At 57.7% G+C, this 21,090-nt stretch overlaps 1 protein-coding gene across 3 annotated transcripts in view; it reads left to right on the plus strand.

Moving 5' to 3' along the window:
• Positions 1 to 4,531: 4,531 nt before the first annotated feature.
• NOTCH1 (notch receptor 1) overlaps positions 4,532 to 21,090 on the plus strand; it is a 44,844-nt gene continuing 28,285 nt past the window's right edge. For all 3 annotated transcript variants that reach the window (XM_076355009.1, XM_076355011.1, XM_076355010.1), the window contains exons 1-2: positions 4,532 to 4,694; positions 6,468 to 6,549. In XM_076355009.1, coding sequence (XP_076211124.1) covers positions 4,637 to 4,694; positions 6,468 to 6,549 — 140 coding nt within the window. In that variant the 5' untranslated portion in view covers positions 4,532 to 4,636. The remainder of the gene's footprint in view (positions 4,695 to 6,467; positions 6,550 to 21,090) is intronic.

The raw sequence follows: 21,090 nt of genomic DNA on the forward strand, positions 1-21,090 counted from the left end.
GATGCTCTACCCACTTTGATTCACACTTAATTACTAAAAATTGCTGTATTTTGAGAGCATGAGCAAGGGTGCGGGTGCATGTACCAGCACAAGGAGGGCTAACCCTGTGTGCTGCTCCAAAAACCAGCCATCAGAGGAATGCCAAACCAAGCACGGCGGGGAAGGCAGGAGAGATCCAGTTTGATGTCTGCCTTATCGGTCCTATTTTTATTGCACTGAATGTATAAGAGCAAAATATTGATTGTGATGATAAAGAGATGAAAGTGTCAAGAAGGAATAGGCACACTAGTTACTCAGGCGATTGGAAGCCGCGTTGGTTGTATTTAACAGGCATTTGCCATTAAAAAAACGCCTGTTTTTATTTAAATAGCCTAGGGCAAATTTCTCACTAAACCAACTTTCCCACGCCAGCCCAGTGCTCTAACTCTGGTTTTTGGCAAATTTTTTCCTGAGCTGTCAAGGCAAAATATATATAAGAATGCTGGTCTCACTTAGGTTTTTTTCCAGCCCCTGGAGACATGAAAATAATTTACAGATGTGCATTACCTGTTTATATTTGTATTAAGTTTTGCTTAACGGACATAATTTTCTTAGCTTGCAGTAACAAAAAAATATTCCCAGAGTTTCACTCATTTAATTTTAACTTATTAAAACTTTTAAACATGTGTGGAGGTTTTATGTTTTTAAATCACTAATCACATGGACAGTTGCCAAGGGTTCTATTAAAGCCTTTTATGAACACTATTTTTAAAAGTACCTAAAATCCCATTATTTTTAACCCCTGAAGACCACTCAAAATAAAAAGTTTCTTTGGATTTATGTCATATTCACCTCTTATTGCAAAAAGATTTATGCTGAACGCTGACTTTTCCCTTCCTCCCCTTTTTCTTTAACTGGTAGGATTCTCTGGGGGAGGCGTTTGGGAGGAGGAAACTCAAGGAGGTTCCCTGCGAGGATCTTGCACCAGATCCCCCCTGTACCAGGGGAAGGACGGCACCAGGTTAAAGCGGGGCATCTCACAGCAGCGCCTGGCTGGAGGAGTCATCCTCGCGCCGGGACGCTCATGCCCTCGTCCTGCCCGTGGAAAACCACAGAGGAGCCTTTTACCTCCCCCACGGCAAAGCCTTCCCCGGTGCAGAGCCGCCCCACTGCCGCGGGGTCACGGCAGCCCCCGGGTGATGTATTTGATAAATAGATGTATTTGACCTTTTGTGTTCGGGGGGCGAGGCGGCACGGCTGCGCAGCTGCACGCACGGGTGTGTTTGTGTTTATCCGCAGCCTTGCCCCTGGCCGCCGCGGGCAGACCCTCCCCACTGCAGAGGAAAGCCAGGGCCAGGGCTCGCACATGGCTTCCCACGTGCTCTTTCGGCCCCAGGCTTATGGGTGTCCAGCACCCCGAGTGCAGCCGGTGCCAGGGACACCCGGTTATCCGGCAGTGCCCACCGCAGCAGTGCCGGGGCAGCAGGCAGGGCTGGGTGTCTCCACCACCTGGTCCTGCTGCCACATCCCGCCACACTGCGCGGCAGGAGGCCTCACCACCCCTCTGTCCCCAGGCAGCGCGGGACACAGCGGGGACCCCGATGGCCCCGTGTACCCAGGCACAGCCACAGTGGTCTGGCGGGGCTGGGGGAGCTCCCTCGAGCTTTGGGGAGCAAGTCCCCAAGCGCAGCTAAGCTGAACGCGCGGTGCTTTCTGCACGTGGAGAACAAGCCCGGGCAAAGTTACGGCCGGTATTTCCAGGCAGGGAGAGCAGAGATGCTCCCTGCTCACTGGGCTCTGGCAGGGAGGGAGAAAGGGAGAAGACGGAGAAGAAGAGAGCAGAAGTCTCCATCTCCAAGGAAGCCCGAGCAGTGGAAACCTCGGGCTGCCCTCGCAGCTGCCTTGCCTCCTGCTGAGGCTGAAGGTGGTGGCACAGTCATAGTGGCACAGGAACATTGCTCAGCTGGGGCAGTGGCAGGGGCCGCATCCTGCTGCCCAGCTGCTGCCATCCTACTCGTGTCTGCAGGGAGGATAAAACAGTGGGAGCACCCACTTCCCTGCCAAGAGTAGAAAATGAGGGTGAAGAGGCATTGCAGCAAAGGGCTCACATCCTTTGGCATCTGCTATTTGCTCTTGACGCACACCGATGGCCCAGCCTTGCCCCTGCTCTGCCATGACGGAGCGCAGCGAGGGGCATCTCCCTGGGATGCTTTAAGGTTTCAGAGGGGGCTCGAGCTCCCAGCGGCACCTGAACCCCAAGCGGCACCGTGCTCTGCTCCCAGCTCAGATCAGGGCACTGTTTTAGAGCCCAAAGCGATGAATGCAGGAGGAGCAGGGAAGGAGGGGAGAGTGCGGGAGCGAGGTACTGCTGCAGGGCTCGCTCCTTTGATCTGACGAGCAGACTCTGCCCTTCGGTTTGTTTAATTGTTTCACACTTGCTCTGGAAATAATTTACAACAGGAAGCAGTGGGACAACACCGGGCCTGGCATGGGACGGGATGAGCCCCAGGGCTGGCGGAGAGGTGCCCTGTGATGAGAGACACAGATGACAACGGTGTCACCTCCTTCCCATTAACCCATTGCCGACCCTTGCTCCTCTTCCTCTTTCCCAAGCTTTCAGCCAAGGGGCAGCCGGCCACGCATGTCCCCATATTTGAGAGCTGTAAAAGAGCCATCCAATGGCCTCCAACAGCCACAGCTTGGAGGGGCTCAGGGGGAGACCCAGAGCCCGATGGGATTTAGGTGCCCCCATCCCCAGGGCAGTTAGTACCCCAAATTCTCTGTGCTCTGAGCTTTTGCCCCCCCCTTTTGCAGGTGCCACGGCACGGCGCTGCAGTGGCAGACACCAGGCTGCCGTGGCGTGACGCAGCAGACCGGTGTCACGGTTAGCCTCACTGAGCAGGGTTGGCCCCCACAACCCCGCGGGGAAGCATCACTCATTAGCACCCTCACACAGGCTGTTTCCGGCAGTGGTGCTCTGTGGGTACAGCCGCTGAGCACCCCCCTGCAGGCACAGCCCTCGGGTGACACCGGCAAACATGAGTTTAAGTGCTTAAGCCCGTCCCCAGGCTCAGGGCCTGGCTGGGTTTTGGGCGGGAGATCTCCACGCTCCCATCCCACAAGCTCTGGGGTAGCTCAGTGTGCCTGGCTCGACCGCGGCACAGCGACGGCTGGGGGCTGGAGCGGGGCTCTGGGGACACAGGGATGAGGGCGCGGGGACCCACAGGCAGCTCTGCGTGCACAGGAAGCCTGCGCACATCTGGGGGTTGTCGGGCTGCCTCCCGGGTTTGGCTTCCCTGCTTCTCCTAATTTGTTTATTTGTTGGTGCGGCGCATCGGGCTGGCCAGGGCTCTGCCTGCGAGTTCATTAGTTCACAGCACAAAACAAACAACATCCGACCCCAGCTCCACGGGTAGCTGCCTGCACGTATGGCGAAGGCGGGTAGGAAATGGCTTGGTGTACCTGCGTGCACCTGAGCCGTGGTGCAGGTCAGAGGGTGAATCCCACCCCGTGCCCCCGAGCGCACTCTGCGCCCAGCTCTCCTGTGACCCCCAGGGGATGCTCAGCCCAAGCTCTGGTCCCCCTGGTGCAACCGGCCATTTACAACCCCCCCCATTCCTGTGTGTCCCCATGGTTTACGTGCCCAGGGCCCCTGCACAGACACGCTGCGGGTCAGGCTGGGGACCTGGGTCCTCCTGCCGTACCTGAGCAGGTGCTGCAGCCCGCCGGGACTGTGTCTCCGGAGCTGTGCAGGGGCTGGGGGGGCTGCACTGGAGGGGCTGTGCAGGGGCTGTACTGAGGTTGGTTAAGGGGCCTGCACCAGGGCTGGGAGGGGGCTGTACTGGGGCTGCACTGGGACTACGGGGGGAACTGAACCGGGATTATGCAGAGTGTGCATGGGGGGGCTGCACCAAGGCTGGGGTGGGGGCCTGAACTGGAGGTGTCTGGGGCTGCACTGGGGATGTCCAGGGGCTGCACTGGGACTATGGGGGGGGCTGCTTGAGGGGGGGCTGCATGGAGGTGTCCGGGGCTGCACTGAGTCTGTGCAGGGGCTGCATGGGAAGGCTGCGCTGAGCTGCACTGGGGATGGGGGGCTGCACTGGGGGGTTGTGGGGACTGCGTGGGGGGGCTGCACTGTGAGTGTCTGGGGTCTGCATGGGGAAGCTTCACTGGGGGCGTCCAGGGCTGCACCGGGGCCGTGCGGGGGCTGCCCGGGCGGGCTGCACCGGGGGTGTCCGGTGGCTGCACTGGGGGGCTGCACTGGGGCTGCCCGTGGGGGCTGCGCGGACCCCGCAGCCCCACTCCCGTCCCACGCAGGGACCCTCCGTGGCGGGAAGGGGGTTCCCAGCGGCGGCCCCCCGGGCTGGCTAGGGAGGAGTGTCCCGTCCCGTCCCATCCCGTGCAGTGCCGTGCCGTGCCGTGCCGCGGCGTCCCGCCCTGCGCCGTCCCGCCCCCCCCGCCCTCCCGCCCGGCCCGGCCCGGCCCGCCGGGGCTGAGCAGCCGCGGGAGGCGCCGGCGCTCGGAGTCGCTGCGCTCGGCGCTGGGGCGCGGTGTGTCTGGGGCTACCGGCGGGGCAGCGCGTACCGGCACCGGCTCGGCTCGGCTCGGCCGAGGCCCCGCGGATCTATGCGGCTGTGAGCGGCGGGAGCAGAGCGGGATGGAGCGGCTCCTGGCGCCCGGCCTCCTGGTGCTCCTGCTGCCCGCCCTGACGCGAGGTGAGGGCCGCCGCGACGGGCCCCGGACCGGCCGCCCCAGCACCCGGCAGGAAGTTTGCCGAGAGCGGGGCCGGGCGCGGCGTGTGCCCCGGTCCCGGGTGGGCACCGCGGGCACCGGAGCTCGGCACCGTCGGGGGGGTCCGGGACGCAGGGTCCCCGGACGCGGGGTCCCCGTGGGAACCGGGGACTCGGTGCCGCGGGATGCCTGGGGACCGGGCTCAGCTCCTGCGGGGGGACGGGAGCTCCGCGCCGCCGGGGGAACCGGGGCCGGAACCGTGGGGGGAGCGGGGTTCGGTGCCCCGGAGGAGGTGGCGGGGGAACGGCGCTCGGGGCCGCCGAGAACCGGAGCTCGGTACCGGGGGGTGCCGCGGGGAACTGCGCTCGCTGCCGTCGGGGGGACCGGAGCTCGGTACCGCGGTCGGTCGGGGGGACCGGAGCTCGGTACGGCGGGCGGCCGGAGCAGGGCGCGGCGGGGAGCCGGGGGAGCCGGAGCTCGGGACGGGCTCGGCCCGGCGGAGGGGCGCGCGCGGCGGCCGCGCTCCTGCCTGTTGTTCCGCGAGAGCTTTTGACCGTTTTGCAAATTTTTCTCGGTTTCCTGTTTCTTGAAAGTCAGCCGGGTCCCCCCCCCCTCCCCCGGCCCCCCCCCCCCCCGGCGCCGGCCCCGGGGCGGGTCCGGGTGCTTCGCCGCAAAGCGCTGGGAGACCGTCGGGGGCGGCCGGTCGGGGCCGGGGAAAGTGAGCCCTAAAAGTGGCCGGAGGTGCGGGGTGGAGCGGGGAGCAGCCCGCCCCGGGGGGCCGGGGCCCTGCAATGCCCCCCCCCCCCCCTCCCCCCCCCCCCCCCGTCCCGGGGCCTAGCGAGCAGCCTCCTCCGGAGCAGGAGCGTCCTGGGAGGATTTTGGGAAGGGAAGGCAGTAGGGCTGCCTTCACTCCTCCGCACCGGGGCAGCCCGGGCTGAGAGCCGTGCCTGGCGCCCGGCCCCTCGGAGGCAAAGTTTGCAGAAAGTTGTGCCGGGCCGGAGCGGTCCCCAACACCCCACTCCATCCCCCGTAGGACACGTGGGGCTGGGGACAGAGCCCCGAGCGCAGCGGGGTGTCCTCGGGGTGCGTGGGGCTCGGCAGCCGTCCGGGGGAGAAGTTTGGTTCTGGCAGTGGCGGTGCGAAGCTGTAGTCACTCAATGTGAAACTGCTCCGGCTGCACACGCGTGTCGCAGAACAGCTTACCGTGAAGAGCTAGCGGGGCAGAGAAGGGGAAGAGCGAGCCGGGGTGGAAATCGGAAGCGATTCTGGTACTTTCAAGCGAGTTGCTGTGGTAACTGTGCAGAATTTGGCTCTAAGGGCCAGACAATGAAACCTTTACTCATAGCAAGTTGTGACGGGCGACTCATTTCGTTACCGAGTTAATGATACCTAATGGGCCCTCGGGGCGGATGGTTTTTCCCAAATGGCATTTGTCACTCAAGGACCTGATCTGGGGTTTCTCTCTGTCAGTCCTCTGGCTGGAGGAGAAGGCAGAGCCTACCCTCAAGCCCACCCCGAGTTTATTTTTAGGTGAGCCTCTCGGTGCTGGGGCCATGCAGTCCCTGCCCGCCTCCATCACCCTGCGGGTGGGGGCCGCTGGGTGCTGCAGCCCCCATCTCACCAGGCTGCGCAGGGGCAGGGCGCTCCGGGGGTCTTGGCGAGCCTGTCCCCGGTCCGGGTGGCGCTAGGGGATGCAGCCCCCCTCCCGCTGCCGTCCAGGACCTGCGCTGTGGCTAACGCTCTCCTTCTGTTTGCAGGTTTACGGTGCACGCAGCTTGCCGAATCCTGCCTCAACGGGGGCAAGTGTGAAACTTTTCTCAATGGGACGGAGGTGTGCCAGTAAGTATGGAGGAGCCAGAGGATTTTCATCTCCCCCGACCGAAGTATTGACATGCATGTTGACTTTGCTTTGAAGGCTCTGGATTTAATAGGGCAAGATGTGTTTTCTTTCCTTGAGTGGCAAGAATAACCTGCTTGTGTAGGAGTCGCCGCGAGTTTGGCAGGATTGGGCTTTGTTCCTAGCTGGGTGGAAAAACATGGGCAAAGGGCCATGTTTTGCTGGTGTTAACCTATGCAGACTGTCCTGCTGATGGAGCAGGAGGTAGGGCCAGCCCGCAGCGCTCGTTGGACTGTCAGGTGGGGAGGGAGGCTGTCTGTCTGTCTTCCAGCTACTCCCTCCTGGCCCCAAAGTGTTGCCTTTCAGTCCCTTGCACCCTGGCAGTTCGTGGTGCGGTGTCCAGTACGTCTCCAATAAACGCTCAAGAGAGATTTCATGGCATGGCTCTGGCTGCTGGTGCTGCCCCGTTGATGTCTGTGGGTCTGTGAGACATTGCCTGGGGCAGGTGGGGGAGCAGGGCCACCTCCTGCTGCAGCCCTGCCAGCGCTGGTGCCGAGCTGCAGTCCAGACCGGCATTCCTGGTGGGACCTGGCACCCGGGCAGGAGCTTTCTCCAAGCCGATTGTGGGGAAACGGATGTGTAAAGCGTTGGGACTCTTTGAAGGACCAACCGACCCACCGCAGCGATGGCCGATTCACTCCAGGCTCCCAGGGAACAATAACCAAGAGAAATGAATAAGACTCCAGCTCCCTTTTTAAAACTATTCCATAAAAGAAATGTGAATGGGCAAGGTTCTGTTTTCCGGCCAGATTTCCCCTCTGCCTGTTGAACATGGCCTGAGCTGAGAGCAGGCGGGGAGACGTTCCCACCCACCCCAAATTTCCAAATAGGAAGTCCTCAGCGGAGGAACCTGAAGGCATTTCCAATCCCAACCTGTTGAATGGCAGTTTCCCTTGACAATGTGTGTTGCTTTTTGCAAATCCGCCTGGGTGCCGTTACTCTGCCCAGTAGCCGGGCACCTCCCGCCCCCTTCTCCAAGCTGAGCCCCCCAACCCTTTGGTGCAAATAAATCAGCAAATCAATCAGGCACATGAGCAATTTAATGGACAAAGGCTGGGTCCCTTTGTGAGCCACTAATGAATGCACGCCACTTTTTTTTGCACAGAAGCCCTTACCAACGCTTGACGCTCTAAATCTTGTTTTCTTTCATTCAAAGAGCGACAGCTGGGATTCGGTCGAAATTCGGCAGCTATTGTTAAGGGAGGCAGATTAATGCTGTGTGACTAATCATGTATGGCTTCCCAGAATGCCCAACCCTCCACCCCCTCCCCAACCTTACACCCCTCCTTTTCCTTGTGGTCATTCTTCCCTTTTTTTCTTAAGTCTCTGCAACTCCTGATTTACATTTCATGTGCAGATGGTGATGGAATCTAATTAGATCTGATGTGTGCGAACTCTATTTGGAGAAGAAGCCTCCAAAGTAGGCTTGGGGTGGTTTTTTTTTAAGAGAAAAAGTTAACTTTAAAGAACTTCTTCGTTGCTAGCTGTGAATAACCGCCTCTCTCTTGGCTGCAGATGCCAGGATGGCTTCGCGAGTGTGTGCGAGTTATTTTTGCAGGAAACCAAGGTGTGTGCTCCCAGTGTGTTAAAGCACTTATCCCGTGCGGGGTACGCTCCGTGGGCGGTGGGGGCAGATGTTAGAGATACTGCCAGACTGGAGGAGGTGCAACTTCCCAAGGTATCTGATAGCAGCTCGCAAAATCCTGGTGTTTCACTTGTTTGACTATCTCTTTACGAGGAGTTTTGCTTCCAAGCTTCTTAAACAAAGCAGAGCCAAGAACACAGATACCAGACGCGGAAAAGCTTGGCACTGCCCTTTGGCGCCTGCGTGAAATGCACCATTTTGGCTGCTGGCCACATCTCTGCTCGGCCTGGCACTTAACAAAGTTTGGCCATAAAGCCCCATTGTGCTGCCCCCACAAATCCAATTAGAATGTGGAGTGAAATAAATAGCGTACGAGGGAGACGCTACTCCAGCGGACAAGCGTCCCGGCATTTGTGGCGGGAGAGAGCTAGTTGGGTTACGTGAAGACGACTCTGATAACACCAAAACCACGTTATCAGCCCTGTTACAGAAAGGGAATCGCCAGTGTGAGATGAGGAGCTTTCTCTGCCTTTATTATTTTACAGTGATAGTTTGTAAAACTCCAGGTGCCTTATCTTGCTTGTCCCTTTGCCAGGCAGTCCGGGGCACGCAGGGCTTTAATTGAATGGAGAGGACTGAGCATTTGATCGGCTGGAGGGCTCGCGACAGAAGCGGCCTAATTAAGCTGCCTTTGGAGCTGTTTTCCATCTTGGCAGGGGTAGCCGGGTCTTTCAGTGCTGGAAGAGCAGCAGCAGCAGCAGTTTCGTGCATCTTGCATGGACCCCAGCTGAAGGTGCGGGGTGTTTCTGTCCCATGCACGGCACTTGCGCCCGATCTGGAGCTTTAAAAGGTCCGGTCTGCAGACGATGGTTGCTGCGGTGTTGCAGTGTGGTTTCACGGCGCTGGGGAGCTGTGGCTTCCCAGAAAAGGCACTTGCCTTTGACTAAGGCATTTTCCCAGACAAAATGAGAAGGTTTTCCAAAAGGTCTTTTGACTTCTAGTGATAGCTCCTAATTAGACTGTTGGATAACCATAGTTTTGACTGGCATCCCTGCAAATGAGTGGGGCTGATTTTAGATTGCTGTGCCATGTGACGTTTATTCCCAGGACCTCCCTTGCTCCGCTAGTTAAAAGCAGATGGCATGAAAGAGGGCTGAGTTTCAAACCCCACTCCACCAGCCTTTCACCATTAAAGTCAGAGGAGCTGCGTCTGGGTTGTCATACTCTTGCCCAGAGAAGCCAAAGAGACGGCAGAGGAAAAGACTAAGTTAAATTAATCACTAGGCTTGCGCTGAAAAGGGGGAAAAGTCAGTTTGCTAAAGTACTTCCTCTGTTTACGACTCAGCGCGGTGTTGTAGTTCAGCCGGGGCGATGGCTCCTGAGCTGGTGCCCGTTGCCACCACCAGCTTCCACGGGCAGCGGGCCAGAAACGTTAGAAGAAACATTCAGAGGGGGACCGTAGCGGGAGGAGATGATTATTTTAGCTCAAAACTCTTTCAGGAGACAACCAGGAAGACAGAGGAGTGATCTGAGCCCTGTAGTTCTCTGTGCCCTTCAAGTTATTCAACTGCTCAGTCATTGTTATCTCATTGTAAAGGGCGGAAGTTTCCTTCTGGTTTGGTTTTTCTCATGTGCTTTAACCCAACGTTATTTCCATGAAATAATAACAAAGAAAAAATGCAGTCTCCGTGCTGGAGAGGAAGAGGGTGGAGTGTTGAACAATCAGCCAGAGGAAGCTCTTAAAGAAGTAGACGAGCAGTGATTCAGCCATGTTGAGAACTCATGATGGCTCTTTCGAGTCTGATCTCATTCTCGGAAAGAACAAGGTGGAAATGGGTAAGAGGGTAGATTAAAAATACAAAAGCGTCACCTGTTGCGGATTCCAGTGGAAGAGAAACTTAGCTGAGAAGCCCAGCTGGTGAGGTCACTGGGAGAGCAGCAGGATTTTTTAGCTCTTTTCTAGAAGAATCTCTGTTTACATCTCTCCTCTCTGCAAGGCGTCTTGATGGTTATCAGTTGTCTCAGGTGGTCCCAGTGACTCCTGCTAACTTGCACTGGGATTTTATTGGTTGGGCTGAGGTTTTTTGCTTGATTTTTCTCATGGCTTGGTACTTGTGATGGCCAGAGGGTTGAACTGCATTTGGGCAGGGGCCAGCACGGGTCATGGTCAGGAGGAGATATCTTGGTAGGTCCCTCAGCACTACCGGCGACACAGAGATGAGCAGAAGAGGTGGGGTGATGCCTGCTGAGATGAAGTTGCTCAGGGGCTCCCCAGGATCCAGAGGGGATGAGGTATTCGCAGTGGCCATCACCACCTGAGATCAGAGGGGCTATTCCCCGCCAGGTACTTGCAGCTGTTAAATGTGCGATCCCGCGGTGTGATGCAGTGCACGCGGCTGTGCTCTGTGGACAGCTTCTGGAGGTGGCTCGCTTCGTCATACAGGGTACATTTTATTCAGCCAAGATCTCTGACTTGCTGTCTTCCTACCTGCTGGAAGCCACGATACATCCATTTGTTCCAGCTGATACTACACACCCTGGTCTCACCTCCAAGGCTGTTACGGTTTATTGTATGTAGCATGAGGGAGACATGTTTGGTCATTGCAAGGCCAAGCTATTCACCAATTAAGGGCTTGGATAACATAATCAGCAGGCAGTTAGCAAGTTTTAAAATAACATTGTTTGGAAATTAACCTGCTCTTTCCAGGCCTGGAGGTGTGCTGACCCTCGTTTTGCTCGTGTTGGTAGGTGTCCCGAATGGTAACGGCATGTGTACATGAGTGGAATGTGAAATTTATAGAGCATCAGTGTGTTTAACGAGGGAGTAGCCTCGGGGTGCAGTTACCGAGAGCTGGTAAGCTCTGGATCTGGATGGAGACTTCTCCATGGTTAACGTGTCGCCAAACTCCAGGTGAAGGTTTTAGACCATGTACTGGGGCTGTGGAGTGGAAGAGCCTCTGGGATACAGCTTAAACGTCCCTGGGAAAGCAGACCTGCAGTGGGGTCTCGCTTGAGTCCTGCCTCCATCCCAGGGGCCAAAAAGGTGGTCGGGGTCCGTCTGCTTCACTGCAGGTGCATGGCTTTGTGTCCAGCTGGCTCCTGCTGCTGCCCAGGATTGGGCAGCACCACGGGGCACTTGGGCTGCTCACTCACCACTCCCCAGGCCGGTCTTGGGCTGACCTCCTGCAGTCCTTCACTTTGGGGGCCAGGGTTAGAAAGACCATCGGGCCAGAGAAGTGAAGGTTTGGGGTGATTCCAGGTGCTTTCCGAATGGTCTTTTCATTTCATTGCACACCCTTGGCACGCAGCACCGAGCCCCAGCGCCTGGAAGTGGCTGTGCCAGAATCCTGCAGGTCTCTGACATTGTCCTGCTGCATGGTGCCCTCATGAGCCTGGATTTGCTGCGGGGAAGAGGCATCCCAGCTTCCCCAGTCCATCTGTCTATGGAAGGGTTCCATCCTGCAGTGCCGGGCTCCTTGGGGTTGGCCTTGACAGGTATCGGCAGCAGCGGGTGAGTGTTACCGCTATCTAAGGACTGCCGGCAATGGGCGTTGTGTTGGGCACTCAGCAGCCCAGCGCTGTGCTCACGCTTTAGTCTGGGGTAAAACTGCAGCTACTCGCATCGGCCAAAGATCTGGAATGAGCAGTAGAAATGCTACTCTGGTGTTGAGGGGGAACGTTGCAGTTTTGCTTCTTGGGTGTCTGAGCTCAGAGGCATCCAGGAGCAGGAGCAGAGATGTGTGAGGGTCAGGGCCCTGCTTTGGCACTGCCGGCGTCAGCAGGGTCTGATCAGGGTTGCAGAGCAGGGGCTCTGAAGGGCTGAGGAAGCCCCAGTTGGACTTAATAGCACAACTCTCTTTGCGCATCTATCACGTGTGTTGTTGGGAAGTCTTTGCAGCACTCCGCTAGGTCTTAGTGACACTGGACCATGGCAGCTCCCACCTGCCTGCTTGGAGAGCCCCAGGACAGTTAGAGATGCCCACCTGGGGACACCCCAGTCTTTACTTTGACATCTGAGTCTTGCTGGTAGAACAGCTCGGCGCTGCTTCCAGCTGGCCATCTGGCCGAGGTGTGATGGTGCCCGTTCAGACTTGCGCGCCCTTGTCTGGACTCTGCCTTCCTCGGTGCACGGCAGCTCCTGGACCCGTTGCAGCGCCTCCGTCTACAGCTCTAGCGCGTGTCTGGCGGATTGGGTCACCTCGTCTCACCTCCCTGCGTTGGCAAGTGCCCCGCGGGCAGGGGTCTGCAGTATGGAACGGTGTCGGGGTTTCCACATACATCAAGCGAGGTCTGCTTGGTGCCTCAGTTTCCCTCCATGTGCTGTTGCTCATCTGAACATCAAAACCTGTCTTGGTGCGAGATGGAGCAGCACGACCTGCCAGGCGGATCCCGGCTCATGGAGGAGAATTAGGCGATGGAGGTGCCTGTTGGTAAATGCAGTGCTCGGTGTGAGAGATGCAGGCTCAGGACCACGACTAAAGCCCGTGTGCGGGGTTGAGGGGGGAGACATCTGGCTGGGTCCTGTGGGGAGCCCTGTCCCAGCATCCTGCCCACTGCCCCACGCGCAGCGGGGTTCGTGCCCTGCTCGCGGCCGGTGATGTCCCACGTCTGTGTCTGCAAAGGGCTGTTGGGAGCATGTGAGCGGTGTGTGCGCTGGGTGTGCTTCCCTCGCACAGCAGTAATTAATGTCTACTTCAGGCTTTCACCCGTCACGTCCTCCCCTTCCCCCATGGCAGTCTGGAGTTAATATTGGAAAAGTCAGTTAAACAGTTAATGTTTAGGCCCTGGTTATTAGGCTCTTGCACATTTCCAGCAAAGGGAGCGGAGTTGCATTTTAATGGGAAACTTTCACGCTCAGTCAAGTTGCAAAAATTTATTTGTGCAGAAGTAATTTTCTTTTAACAAGTTTTCACCCTAATTCCCTTCCCCAAAATCTGAATTTAATGGTATTTATATGGGAAATGGATTTATTAAGTTTTAATGATGCTATAACATTGCCCTTATTTAATAGAAGGGGCACCCTGCAGGCAAGCGGTCTTGTGGTGGTGGGCTGGAAGGGCTGGGTGCCAGGAGGAGCACCGATGGGCTGGGGAGCCTGTTGCTTTGGGCTTGACCTAAAGTCAGTGTAGCTCAGAGAGGCGGTGCCAGGCTTTGCTTGGACCTGCGGGGCTGTGCAGGATCAATCCCAGGCTGTTGCAAGGGCTGGGGCTGCAGGGCTGCACCTTGCCTCCTGCTGCCGATTCCTCCTCATCCTCCTCTGTGGCTCCTGGTGCGATGTGACGTTACCTGTGTCCACCACAACTGTCCCCAAGAGAAGCAATGAAAGGAGCCTTTGGCACTGGGGCTCTTCACTTTGTCAACTGCTCTGTCCCATGTCCCCTTGCTGAGAGAGCCGGTGTCAGCGGGGCGATGGGGACCCCAAGGACCATATGCTCCCCGCTGGCATCACTGCCTGGGAGGTTGAGTGCTTGTGAGCGTGCAGTGGTTTATTTTAAGATGGAAATTATCTGCTGCCGATGAGCAGCCGTGGAGGAGAGCACGTCCCCAGCGCTCCCGCCCCACCCGTGCATCCTTGCGCGGGGGGATCAGAAAAAGACCCTCCGAAAGGCACTCGCGGACGGTTAACCCATCGAATAGCTCCTCTCGGGGCAGGTGGAGGAATGTGACTGTCGACAGCGGGATGTGCAGCACTGCTGGCTCCCACCCTCGCGCCTGCTGCCCGTCGGCGGCCGGAGCCCCGCACGCTGGCTTTGGGGCGAGCTGGGAGAGTGACCCTGCGGGGGAGCGGCCCAGGAGGAGAGGGGGCCTCTCCCCGGCCCCCAGCCCCTATTAAAATGTTAGACACAGACCTCCAAGTCAAAAGGCAGGGCGACAGACGGCCCTTTCACAGGGCCTGCTGCTCCCCACAAAAAGGGGGTTTCCAGGGGAGGGGGGCAGGAATGCGGGCTGCGGCCGGAGGGCAGAGCCGCCACCATTGTCCCTGCTCTCTCGGCAAGGGCGTCATGTTGACACAGGGATTTCTGCCGGCAAAAGGTGTCGGAGGCAGAGTCTTCCCTCCCTCCCTCACCGTTTCCTTGGTTAAACTCGGCAGCCACAGAAATCCCGGGATACAGATCCCGGGAGCAGATACCCGTCTACTCGGAGGTGCCTTACATCCCTCAGGCCATGGTTTCCAAGGGGGCGAGGTTTTTGTTGCTAATAACTATTTTTGGGAGCTTTGCTTTGCTTGCAAAGAGAAACCAGCAGCTTCATGGCTGTGAGGTTGGGGGGAGCTGGACCCATCACTGTCTGGCTGTTGCCATCTTTGCCCACTCACCATCTCACCGAAACAGCCCCCGTGCGAATTGCTCTGAATTACGATAGGGTTTGTGCCGCAGGGGCACCCATGTGCTCTGCAAAACCCCCCTCTCCTCCTGTTTATAAATATCGGAGCTAAATATAGCTTGTTTAAACTCTCGGTGGCTGTTCAGATCCTAATCTCAGGTTTTATGTTCAGGATTAGAAGAGTGGGATGGTGGGGTCACGCGTGTCCCGGGTGGGACTTTTCCATATTTGGCTCTCAGGCAGCGCGGTGTTTAGCCAAAACTTGGTTTGAGGGGGAAAAGGAAAAAAAAATAAGAGAGTTCATCATCGTTGCTTAGTGAGATGGTGACACTGGCACTGAGTGCGTGCCAGAGCTCCCGGGAGCAAGGCAGCGTGAATTCACCCTGCACAGGCAGCAAGTGTGGGCAGCACTGTGTCCAGAGCAGGTGAAAATGGGCATTTACCCCGAAAGGGATGGGGAAGGGAGAGTGGCCTCAGGCACCAGCAGTGCTGGGCTGGCAGGTGGCCTGGGGAGGTGGAAATTCCTCATCTCCCCCAAATTTCGACTTTTCCTTCTGCTGGCTTAAAGAATAAAACATTTTTAAAGGGAAAATGTTTGCAAATGAAAAATCAAAACAGGGAGCAGTTGCAGTGGGTGCTCTCGAATGCCACAGCTGCTGGGTAGCGCCGTGGAGGAAAAGAAGAGCCAGGCAACTTAACGGTGTCTAACAGGCACGCCAGTCACCAGTGCGGGCACTTGCTTGAGGACCTGCCCCAGGACGCTCGCCCCTGCCCTGCGGGGGGGCGGTGGGACCATTTGCTGGCCTCAGCCCAGGTTGTGTTCCCTGCGGATCCCCTGCTGGAAGCGCATCCTTCCTGGTCGCCCCATAAATGGGCTCCTCCAAGAGAAGAAGCAGGGACCGGGATGAGCGGGGAGAGCAGAGCTCAGCGCGGGGCAGCCCGCTCGCACCAACAGTGGGGCTGTGCGGATTTACACCGGCAGAGGATATAAAAAACATCAACTGGGGAAAAAAAATATTTCATAGCAGCCGTTGTTGAGGTTGGGAACGAGGCGAGTTTTGTCTTGGTCTCTTCCTTCGACATCTTTCATGTTTATTGTGAATGAAGCTCCATTGAAAGGCAGCTCCTTCCCAGGTAGCTGGTTACCACCCGGTGAATAGCCTGACCACTTTGCTTAGTAATGGGATTATATTGTTTTTCATTACAATGGAAACTTTGATTCCCAAACTGTCCTGACTAATGTCTGCTTAAGAAACAAAGCCTTTTTTTTTTTTTTTCCCCTCTCCCCTTCACGCTGGTAGGAGGAACAGGACTCTAGCACGTTTTTTCCCCACTCCTGTCCATGAGTATATCCAGCTTTGGGAATTCCTTTAGTTTCTCTCCAGATGAAAGTCTGGGACTTAAAATCTCAATTATATGGCTTGGGCTAGGTCAAAAATGAAATGGAACAAAAAAAACACATCAAAGACTTCAGATTGCAGTTTGCTTTTTTTAATTAAACAAGACTGGAGATCTGCTCTTGCTTTATTAACCTGATGTCACTCGAAGTAACCTGCTGCTTTGCCAACCACTCTCTCTGTGTGAAACTCTGTTTTTTTCCCAGGCTGGTGTCCCAGAGTTTTTAATAAAGCAGGGCCTGGATGGAACTTCATATAAAAACCACCGTTTTGGTCTAGCGCTGGTTTTTGGTGCTGGGAGCCATGTTGTGGCTGCCAGAGGTGTTTGTGGGGCCATGCCGGTGCCAGGGGAGCGCGGCAGGGCCAGTGGGAGCTTTGGGGTGTATCGCCCGGTCGGGGTGCCCCATGTGGGCGAGGGGGAGCTGGGCAACTCTGCCTTCTCTGCTTTGGCTCTCCTGGGAGCCGTGGTGAAGCCTTTGGTTTCTTAACGGATGCGTGTGCCAGAAACCACAGAGCGAAGCTGCAGGTGAGGCGCGGTGAGCCCGGCCGTGCCTGCTGCCGGGAGGGGGCTCAAGCAGCCCCCGCCAGCCCCTGGCTGCCATGGCAGGAGGGAACGTCCATGGCCCCACGTGCCCCAGGAAGGTCAGGGCAGCGTCCAAAAGTGTTCCTCGTCTCCCTGCACCCATCTTCCTTCTGCCGGCTCCAGGGGTGCTGTGCCACCCCAAGCAGGGTGGCGATGCCAGGGCAGGAGATGGGACCAGAGCACAGGCTGCTGAGCTCTGCTTTCCCAGCGGGACTGTTTTCCAGGCCTGTCTGCCTTCCCCTGGCTCCAGAGTGTGCTCCCGCGCTCAGTGGGGTGTTTCCGAGGCAGGCTGACACCGCTGGGAAGCCATCCCATAGACAGTCATATGCACCTGCGGTCCCTGATGATGCTCCGTGCAGGAACACGGAGGAGGGAGGCAATGGAATAAGAATGAACGGAATAAGATGGAATGGGAAGATGCAGTAAGAAGCGGATCTCTCTTCTCAGTGACACTGGCCCTTTCTTTGGTTGGATTGGAGCTGGGGGAGATCAGGGTCCCCCGGGCTGGCACCGAGCATACGTGTCTTAGGGGGAAGGGTGTAACTTCAGGAGAAAGCCAGGGTGTTGCTTCCAGGCTGTGCCAGGTGGGAAGCCACTGGCACAACTGGAAAAGTGACTCTTGTGCGTGGATGCCTGATGGAAAGCAAGCTTAACGCCCAGGGTCTGCAGCTGCTGGGGTTGCGCAGGGGAAGGTGTGAAAGCAGGCAGCTGTGGTTCCCGTTCGTAAGCCCAAGGATGACGGTTACCCCGAGAGGTTTGGGGACGATGGGGTAGGGTCGTGTCACCGCGCTGCGGCTAGGAGCAGCGTGCAGTGGCTGTGGTCCTGTGTGTAGTTAACAGAGACTCTCCTGCTGGTTATTTCTCCTTCCCTCAGCTGTAGCCAGCAAACACGTGAAATCCGAGCGTCCTGCTCACGTTTGGCCACTTGCTTCGCTCCGCGGGGTCCGGACCGCGCTGGCATAGGCATCCACTTGGTCACGCAGTGTGTTTGCTGGTGTAGAGGGCTCTGCGGGTGTGATGGTCCCTCGGTGTGGACCCTCTGCACCACACAAGGTCACGGTCGTGGTTTCTGAACCACCTCTGCACTGGGGTGGCTCTGCCGGGGTCTCTGGGGTGCAGGGAGGGCAGCTTGTCTGGGATGGCTGCTCCGGGCCACGGGTAGTGCGGAGTAGAGAGCAGCATCCCCCGTAGCCCAGCCTGCGCCTGGGGACGGGTGTCGGGGTGGGGGCTGCTACCCCCAGCGGGGGAGACCCTGCACCCGGCGCCTGGGTTTGCTGCTACCCCAGAAGCAGCAGGGACTCTCCTGGCCCCATTAGTCTCAAGTGCCCCCAAAATGGGGCTTCAGTAAAGACCCGAGCCTCCCCTCCTCGGCTTTCCCACGGTGCTTGTACCTTGGGGAAAACAACCGCAGCCGTTTATGGTTCCAGCAGATGAGGGTGAGGAAGAGGTTATGTGATAGCAGTGCAGATAAGAGGCAGCCTGGACTCAGGGCTGGCGGCCGGGATGGGGCTCCCCGCCAGCCCCCCGTCCCCTCCCGTGGCATGGGGCTGCCCCACAGACCTGCCCCCATGCAGAATGGGGATGGGGGACAGCCCCTGCGTGTCTAGTGGCCATGCTCTGTCTTACACCCCGTTTTCATTTTGCTTGTTGGCTTATTTTGTATGTTTTAAGCCCGAGGTGGGTTTTACCTCCAGCCCTGCCACGGTCTCAGCCCTTGGGAGGGCGCCCTGAGGCCGGGCAGGAGAGCCATGGGTGGTGTGAGCATGGCCGTTCTCAGCTGCAGGGCAGTACGGGCTGAGCCTCTGCTGAGCCCCCCGAAACCAGGGCATCCCCCATGCACCCAGCACCTCTGAAACACCCCCCCAGCCCCCGGGCTGTGCTTCTGCAGGGCTGACGCATCCCAAATTTCAACAAAGCCCCCGTGCCGCCATGCGGGAGCCGTGCCGGGGTGGGGTGGGCTGCGGGAGCGCCTGGGTGTCATCTGCGCTGGCCGTGGCAGATGGCAGCTTAGTGCAGAAAGGAAAACATTAGTCTTGGGTCAGAGGTCGCAGAAACATCTGCCTCGGGATGCTTTCAGTGCCCGCATTGCTGCGGAGGGACAAAACCTGTTGCTGGTGGGTTGGAGGAAAAGCTTTGCGTGCTGCAAGCGGGGAGGGAGCGAACAAAGGGCCAGCAGCGCGCGCAGAGCCGCACGCACGGAGCACCCGGTGCATGGGCCGTGTGCTGGCGGGGTGCCGGGACGGGCACCCCAGCTCTGCCGGCGCTGCTTGTGGGGTGACGGGGTGCTGGAAGCCGCGGCGCCCGGGCAAGCACATGTGTAATGCAAAGCTGGGGCAGCGGCGTGGCAGCAGGCAGCTGAGCTTGTTGGCTCTCTGATATCTCTGCAGCTCATTCATGTTTTTGATTATATGATCTGCAGAGCTTTTCTGGAGCCTTGCTGAAATAACTGCAGCGTTGGGCCGTTGTTTGTAACTCGTTAAGGATGTGCAGCAGACACAACAAATGCACGTGCCCACACTGAGCAGATCCAGATTTGGCCTGGGCTCGGTGCTGGGAGCAGGGTAGGAATTTGGGGCCGCTGTTCCCATTCCCAGGCCGTCCCCTGGGACTCACTGTCTGACCTTGGACAAGGCCTTCTCCATCACCCTTCAGATCGCCCATGAATTGTGCCGGAGATTTATGGGTCGGGAGCGCGGTGCATTATTAATTGCGCCTCCCCCCTCGCAGCGGTTTGTGCTCTGGGCGCGGGTGCTCGCTCAGGGCCAGCGTGGAAGGGGAAGACGCGTTGCAGCCCGGTGTCATGGGAATCCAGTCCCCAGCCTCTGCCTGACACCCCCCCCCCCCCACCCGAAACAAAAAGCCACTGGGATGGACAGCAGCCCCAGATGCTTGGGGGGGGTGTAAATCAGTGTGTTCGCACCTGCAAGGAGCACATGCAGCATCCCCATCTGCAGGGATGGGGACCAGCTGCTGCATCACTGTCCCCTGTCCTGCCTGGTGCTTCGGTGACAGCCCTGGTCCCTTGGTTAGGTCGCGTAGAAAATATCCTAGAAGTGAAGAGTTGCGAGGCTGCCCTGACTTGCTCCTTGTGCTGGCATGGTGCTGGGAGAGGGAGCACTGTGCATTGAAGCAGGGCTCGGCCATCACCGGGGTCGGGATGCCGTCACCCTCCATCACCGTCTAAAACAGTGGGTGGGTCCGGGCTGGAACGTTTGATGCCTCTTCGGCAGGTTAATGAGTCAACGGAAACGTTTCTCAGCTGCGTGCTCAGGGGAGGGAGAGACACTGGTATTTTTAGCCATTCCTGCCTGGGTCGGGAACGGGGCGTGCGTCATATGTGGGACTGGGAGCATGGCTGCGCTGGCCTCTCTGGGGATTTCATGGAGGCTCCTCAGGACCCCGGGGAGCTCAGCCGCCTTTCACCGCCTCGAAGCTGGTTTCTAATGGCGCTTCTGAGCTGTTTTGATCCTGGAGCACCTGTCCTGTCCTCTGCCAACACATATATCTCTAATTAAAGCATAGCTTTAATGTCTCTTATGCTAATTTCCATAAGCTGCTTGGGGTTTGGTTTGAGTAGCCCTCGCTTGGGAAATGCCAAAGGAAAAACCACAGGGTGATCTTCACCTGGCTGAGCCCGCGGGAACATTGCATCCTCCATGTCTGCTCACCTGGGAGCCCTGACGCCACCACCTGCCAGTATGTTTGTTACAGAAAATAAAGCTTAGCTCCTTGGGCTGAACTTTAGGAGAGGTTTTTAGCCCCTGGAGAAGTAGGTGGATGCATGATGAGGTTGCAGCATGGCTGGGAGCTGAACATGGCTCTACTGAATCCAGCCTTTCCAGACCTGGGAGAGCTGAAAAGTAATTATGTCTTGGGCTGGCCTTATTCTTCACCTGGTTTTTGATCTCTTGCTTTGCATGTGAGACTTGTCTCCAGGCTTTCCTATGCAGCCAGGACTCTCTAAAGCCATTGGGGTCGTTGGGCTTTTAAATGCGGCTCCAGAGTCTCCGGCTGTGAGTGAGCTCCGGGACCCGCGCGGGGAGGAAACAGCAAAATTCATCCCGTGGCTTCGGTCCACAGCCATGCCCTTCCCTGCCTCATCTCAGACTTGCTGTTGCAAATGTGGGCAGGAATAGCATCGTTTCTGTGCAGAAGCATCTACAGATGATGCAGGAGCGGTGTCAAAGCCACTGGGTGCAAGGCAGCCCGTGGGTATGTCCCAGGCGCTGCCATGTGCAAGCAGAGGCGCATCCGGCGTGCTCGTTTCATGCTCTTGCTCAGCAGCAACGTCACTATCGCGATAGTGATATCCCTGCCGTCAGAGACCTTTTGCTCTGAAACCTTGACAAGAAACTGAGTTGGCTTAGAAACCGTGGAGGGAGTTTGAGAGGGCTCCCCGAGCTGGGAGCTGGTGCGGTGTGTGCAATGGGTACGCAAGGGCTGTCCCCATCCCTGCCGCGGTTGTGGTTGTGATTTGGGAATCGCCAGGCATCCGCAGTGGGTCTGTGCTGCCCAGCCCCACTCTGCGCGATGCCAACTCCTCCGTGGGTTATAGTAGTGAGGACCGGATTTTATGGGTGCCTGTGTTGTGTTG

The sequence above is a fragment of the Aptenodytes patagonicus genome, chromosome 18 (assembly GCF_965638725.1).
Source record: "Aptenodytes patagonicus chromosome 18, bAptPat1.pri.cur, whole genome shotgun sequence".
In the NCBI taxonomy this organism is placed as follows: Eukaryota; Metazoa; Chordata; class Aves; order Sphenisciformes; family Spheniscidae; genus Aptenodytes; species Aptenodytes patagonicus.